At 41.4% G+C, this 6419-nt stretch overlaps 1 protein-coding gene across 1 annotated transcript in view; it reads left to right on the top strand.

Annotated features, from left to right (window-relative positions):
- The first annotated feature begins 668 nt into the window (after positions 1-668).
- The window catches only part of LOC106566288 (alpha-1,3-mannosyl-glycoprotein 4-beta-N-acetylglucosaminyltransferase C), a 43964-nt gene continuing 38213 nt past the window's right edge, over positions 669-6419 (top strand). Inside the window, exon 1 of the mRNA XM_045692820.2 lies at positions 669-969. Within this exon, the coding sequence (XP_045548776.1) occupies positions 964-969 (6 nt within the window). The 5' untranslated portion in view covers positions 669-963. The remainder of the gene's footprint in view (positions 970-6419) is intronic.

Genomic DNA, 6419 nt, shown 5'->3' with positions numbered 1-6419 from the left:
TATGTATTACTCATCTCATATGTATATACTGTATTCTATCCTATTCTACTGTATCTTAGTCTATGTATTACTCATCTCATATGTCTATACTGTATTCTATTCTACTGTATCTTAGTCTATGTATTACTCATCTCATATGTAAATACTGTATTCTATTCTACTGTATCTTAGTCAATGCCGCTCTGACGTTGTTCGTCCATATATTTATATTCATAATTCCATTCCTTTACTTAGATTTGTGTGTATTGTTGCGAAATTGTTAGATATTACTTGTTAGATATAACTACACTATTGGAGTTAGAAACACAAGCATTTCGCTACACCCACAATAACATCTGCTAAACACGTGCATATGACCAATAAAATGTATGAATTTGGAGGCTGCTGAGGGGAGAATGGCTCATAATAATGTAGCAAATGTAATTGCACCAAACACCTTGAAACTACGTGTTTCATTTATTTGATACCATTCCACTAATGCCGGTCTAAAATGTGAATAGTCCTCCTAATTTCAAGTGTCAAAACAAGCAATTACAGTGTAGAAAATCATTGTACCATCTAAACCGCTGTGAAATATATTTTTCCATAACCAAAAAATATAGTATTTTCAGCTCTTTGAAGCTGGTGTACAAAACCGAAAGTAAAAGACGGAGGAAAAACGCACATATAACAGATCTACAGCTTCGGCTTCTTAGACTTGCGTTCAACGAGAATGATAGATCTATAACTCACATTTCTATGTGAATTTGGTCGAGTGGCCCAAAAAAGAGTGACATATTTCAAACGGTTAAAAGTAAAGGTAGGTTTTTGGGCGTCCCAGGGATCCTCGATAGTACTAACCACCCACTCACAAACACCAGGAAGTACCGGGAGATATGAACCGCTACAGTACCATTTACATTGCGAAGGGACCGACTGACTAACAGCAGCACTCATACCGCCGTCCGAGGAGAGAGTAGATTGATGCAGGTGAGCGCAACAACAAAAAAAGGAACCGAAAGTTTAAAAAGAAAGTATATATATTTTTCTTCACAACCGTGTGTATAAAACACGTGCGTTTCGGTGTCTTGGCCTGATGTGACAGCGGAGCTCCGTTCAGTAATTTAAAGACTTCACACCGGCGACAGGTGGGTTTTAAACCGATCAATAACGTTCTGTCTCATGCTTAGTTTACCCATAATACTTACATTAAAAAAACGAGTCTAGGCTACAGTTGATGTGTAGGTTAACTAGACCATTAAAACACCAGAAGGGCCAAGCTGGGGGACATTATTGCAACACTACTACTTTATAGGCCTACTGTTCATCACAGATCTGAACGCAGTAAAGGCTGAGCCAATACAGTCTAGTTCTGAACGGTGGATGTTTTACACGTGTGTCCCAGATACACATTAATAAAAGCTCAGATATGGGGCTTTTGTGATTGTGTGTCACTGATTTACACACCCTATAATGTCAAAAGTGGAATTGTGTTTTTAGAAATGTTTACACATTAATTCAAAATGAAAAACTGAAATGTCTTGAGTCAATAAGTATTCATCTCGTAATGAATAATGTGGAAATTGAGCAAGTTGAGGTGACTAAACTGCTTGGAATAACCCTGGATTGTAAACTGTCATGGTCAAAACATGTTGATTCAACAGTAGCTAAAATGGGGAGAAGTTTGTCTATAATAAAGCACTGCTCTGCCTTCTTAACAACACTATCAACAAGACAGGTCCTACAGGCCCTAGTTTCTACCTTCTTAACAACACTATCAACAAGGCAGGTCCTACAGGCCCTAGTTTCTACCTTCTTAACAACACTATCAACAAGGCAGGTCCTACAGGCCCTAGTTTCTACCTTCTTAACAACACAATCAACAAGGCAGGTCCTACAGGCCCTAGTTTCTACCTTCTTAACAACACTATCAACAAGGCAGGTCCTACAGGCCCTAGTTTCTACCTTCTTAACAACACTATCAACAAGGCAGGTCCTACAGGCCCTAGTTTCTACCTTCTTAACAACACTATCAACAAGGCAAGTCCTACAGGCTCTAGTTTTGTCGCACCTGGTCTACTATTCAGTCGTATGGTCAGGTGCCACAAAAAAGGACTTAGGAAAATTGCAGTTGTCTCAGAACAGGGCAGCACGGCTGGCCCTTGGATGTACACAGAGAGCTAATATTAATAATATGCATGTCAATCTCTCCTGGCTGAAAGTGGAGGAGAGATTGACTTCATCATTACTTGTTTTTTGTAAGATGTGTTGACAAGCTGAAGGTACCGAGCTGTCTGTCAAATCCATTTGAGCATAGTTCAGTTAATAATTACAGTTTGGATGGTGAATCAATACACCCAGTCACTATAAATATACAGGCGCCCTCCGTTTCCAGAGAGGAAGGAAAATCGCTCAGGGATTTTCACCATGAGAACAATGGTGACTTTGAAACAGTTCCAGAGTTGAATGGCTGTGATAGGAGAAAACTGAGTATGGATCAACAACATTGATGTCACTTCCTGACCATAGAGAGCTTGTATTTTTCTATGGTAGAGTAGGTCAGGGTGTGACTGGGGGGGTTTTGTCTAGTTTATTTATTTCAATGTTTGGTTCTAGTTTCTTTTTTTCTATGTTGGGGGTTTTGTCTAGTTGATTTATTTCTATGTTGTGTTCTAGGTTCTTTTTTCTAGGTTTTTTTGTTTGTTTGTATGATTCCCAATTAGAGGCAGCCGGTCATCGTTGTCTCTAATTGGGGATCATATTTAAGTTGTTGTTTTTCCCACTAGTGTTTGTGGGAGATTATTTTGAGTTAGTGTATGTAGCACCTCTTCGTCACGGTTTGTTGTTTTGTTTAGGGTTTATTGTATGTTTTGCATAGTTTCACATTAAAATAAAATATGTGGAACGATACCCACGCTGTGCTTTGACAATTGTAGTTACTCCACAGTACTAACCTAAATGACAGAGTGAACAGAATAAAAATATTCCAATACATGCAAACTAAAGTAGTACTGCAAAATAAATTGCAGTTTTCTCAGAACTGGGCAGTACAGCTGGCCCTTAAAAGTACACAGAGAGCTAACATTAATGACATACATGTCAATCTCTCCTGGCTGAAAGTGGAAGAGAGGTTGACTTCCTCATTACTTGTTTTTGTAAGAGGTGTTGACAAGCTGAATGTACCGAGCTGTCTGTGTAAAATTCTCAGACACCCATGCATACCCTACCAGACATGCCACCAGAGGTCTCTTCACAGTCCCCAAGTCCAGAACAGACTATGGGAGGCGCACAGTACTACATAGAGCCATGACTACATGGAAATCAATTCCACATCAGGTAACTGATGCAAGCAGTAGAATCAGATTTAAAAATCATGTAAAAATACACCTTATGGAACAGCGAGGACTGTGAAGCAACACAAACATAGGCAGAGACACACGCATACACACACATGAAAACATACGCACTATACACACACGTACACATGGATTTTGTGTTGTAGATATGTGGTAGTGGAGTATGGGCCTGAGGGAACACACTTAATGTGTTGTAAATTCTGTAATAAATGTATTGTAATGGTTTTAAAATTGTATAACTGCCTTAATTTTGCTGGACCCCAGGAAGAGTAGCTGCTGCCTTGGCAGGAACTAATGGGGATCCATAATAAACCCCAGGAAGAGTAGCTGCTGCCTTGGCAGGAACTAATGGGGATCCATAATAAACCCCAGGAAGAGTAGCTGCTGCCTTGACAGGAACTAATGGGGATCCATAATAAACCCCAGGAAGAGTAGCTGCTGCCTTGGCAGGAACTAATGGGGATCCATAATAAACCCCAGGAACTAATGGGGATCCATAATAAACCCCAGGAAGAGTAGCCGCTGCCTTGGCAGGAACTAATTGGGATCCGTAATAAACCCCAGGAAGAGTAGCCGCTGCCTTGGCAGGAACTAATGGGGATCCGTAATAAACCCCAGGAAGAGTAGCCGCTGCCTTGGCAGGAACTAATGGGGACCCGTAATAAACCCCAGGAAGAGTAGCCGCTGCCTTGGCAGGAACTAATGGGGATCCGTAATAAACCCCAGGAAGAGTAGCCGCTGCCTTGGCAGGAACTAATGGGGATCCGTTATAAACCCCAGGAAGAGTAGCCGCTGCCTTGGCAGGAACTAATGGGGATCCGTAATAAACACCAGGAAGAGTAGCCGCTGCCTTGGCAGGAACTAATGGGGATCCGTAATAAACCCCAGGAAGAGTAGCCGCTGCCTTGGCAGGAACTAATGGGGATACGTAATAAACCCCAGGAAGAGTAGCCGCTGCCTTGGCAGGAACTAATGGGGATCCGTAATAAACCCCAGGAAGAGTAGCCGCTGCCTTGGCAGGAACTAATGGGGATCCGTAATAAACCCCAGGAAGAGTAGCCGCTGCCTTGGCAGGAACTAATGGGGATCCGTAATAAACCCCAGAAAGAGTAGCCGCTGCCTTGGCAGGAACTAATGGGGATCCGTAATAAACCCCAGGAAGAGTAGCCGCTGCCTTGGCAGGAACTAATGGGGATCCATAATAAACCCCCAGGAAGAGTAGCCGCTGCCTTGGCAGGAACTAATGGGGATCCATAATAAACCCCAGGAAGAGTAGCCGCTGCCTTGGCAGGAACTAATGGGAATCCATAATAAACCCCAGGAAGAGTAGCCGCTGCCTTGGCAGGAACTAATGGGGATCCATAATAAACCCCAGGAAGAGTAGCAGCTGCCTTGGCAGGAACTAATGGGGATCCATAATAAACCCCAGGAAGAGTAGCCGCTGCCTTGGCAGGAACTAATGGGGATCCATAATAAACCCCAGGAAGAGTAGCTGCTGCCTTGGCAGGAACTAATGGGGATCCATAATAAACCCCAGGAAGAGTAGCTGCTGCCTTGGTTACTGTCCCAACGCTCTAACCACTAGGCTACCTGCCGACAATAACCCAAAACACAATGTCAAATATACATTAGAGTTGCTTACCAAGACTCCATTAAATGTTCCTGGGTGGCCTAGTTGCAGTTTTGACTGAAATTGGCTTGAAAATCTATGGCAAGACTTGAAAATGGCTGTCTAGCAATGATCAACAACCAACTTGACAGAGCTTGAATCATTTTTACGAGAATAAGGGGAAAATATTGTCCAATCCAGGTGTTGATTCTAACAAGGGAACTGAATACTTATCTAATCAAGATATTTAGTGTTTAATTTTTCATAAATTCTGACACTTTATAAAAAATATTCTTAGAGTATTTTGTGTAGATCGTTGACAAAAAAAGAAGAAAATTAAATCAATTTTAATCCCACTTTGTAACAACAAAATGTTCAAGGGGTGAGGTGTGAATACTTTCTGAAGGCACTGTAGGTACAGTGAGGGAGAAAAGTATTTGATCCCCTGCTGATTTTGTACGTTTGCCCACTGACAAAGAAATTATCAGTCTATAATTTTAATGGTAGGTTTATTTGAACAGTGAGAGACAGAATAACAACAAAAAAATCCAGAAAAAACGCATGTCAAAAATGTTATAAATTGATTTGCATTTTTCAAATCATACGAGCAAAAAATATTTCACTTTATCTGGGACGCTAAACCAGACAAAATAAAACGAGCCTATCTATATAATGAATATGAACTGGGTGGGATGAGATTGTTAAATATAAAAGCACTAAACCCTCTCTCTAAAAGCTTCACTCATTCAACAGTTTTACTTGAACCCTAAATGGTTCTCCAGTAGATTACTAAGAAAAGCTCATCCATTGTTTAAAAATGGCATTTTTGCCTTTGTGCAGATTGCTATGTCTCATTTTCAAAGTATCTCTGTTTTTCAAATGAGCATTGTAGAGCTGGCTACAATTTTAATTTCATCCCCTTGAAAAGAAAGAACAAATATTATGGCTGAACTCAAATGTGCTGGTTGATAAAATACCTGTATTTATGGAAAGGTGTTTGAAAAGGGTATTTGGTTTTTTAAATTATATTGTAAATTGTAATGGTAGAGTTATGTCCTTCATGGAGTCATAAGAATTGTACGGGAAGGTCTGCTCAATCCAAGAGTACAACCAATTTATTACAGCATTACCCCAAAAATGGAGGAGGCAGGTGGCAGTGGGAGGAGGTAGGGAACTGCCTGTCTGTCTCTCTCCCGATTGTCTGTCTCTCTACTGCCTGTCTCTCTCTCTACTGCCTGTCTCTCTCTCTACTGCCTGTCTGTCTCTCTACTGCCTTACCGTCTCTCTACTGCCTGTCCATCTCTCTACTGCCTGTCTATCTACTGCCTGTCTCTCTCTACTGCCTGTCTCTCTCTACTGCCTGTCTCTCTCCCTACTGCCTGTCTCTCTACTGCCTGTCTGTCTCTCTACTGCCTGTATCTCTCTACTGCCTGTCTCTCTCTCTACTGCCTGTCTCTCTCTACTGCCTGTCCGTC

Source organism: Salmo salar, chromosome 13 (assembly GCF_965601325.2).
Source record: "Salmo salar chromosome 13, fSalSal1, whole genome shotgun sequence".
NCBI classification, from domain to species: domain Eukaryota; kingdom Metazoa; phylum Chordata; class Actinopteri; order Salmoniformes; family Salmonidae; genus Salmo; species Salmo salar.
The sequence above is the reverse complement of the archived record's forward strand: the minus strand, read 5'-3'. Positions and strand labels throughout refer to the sequence as shown.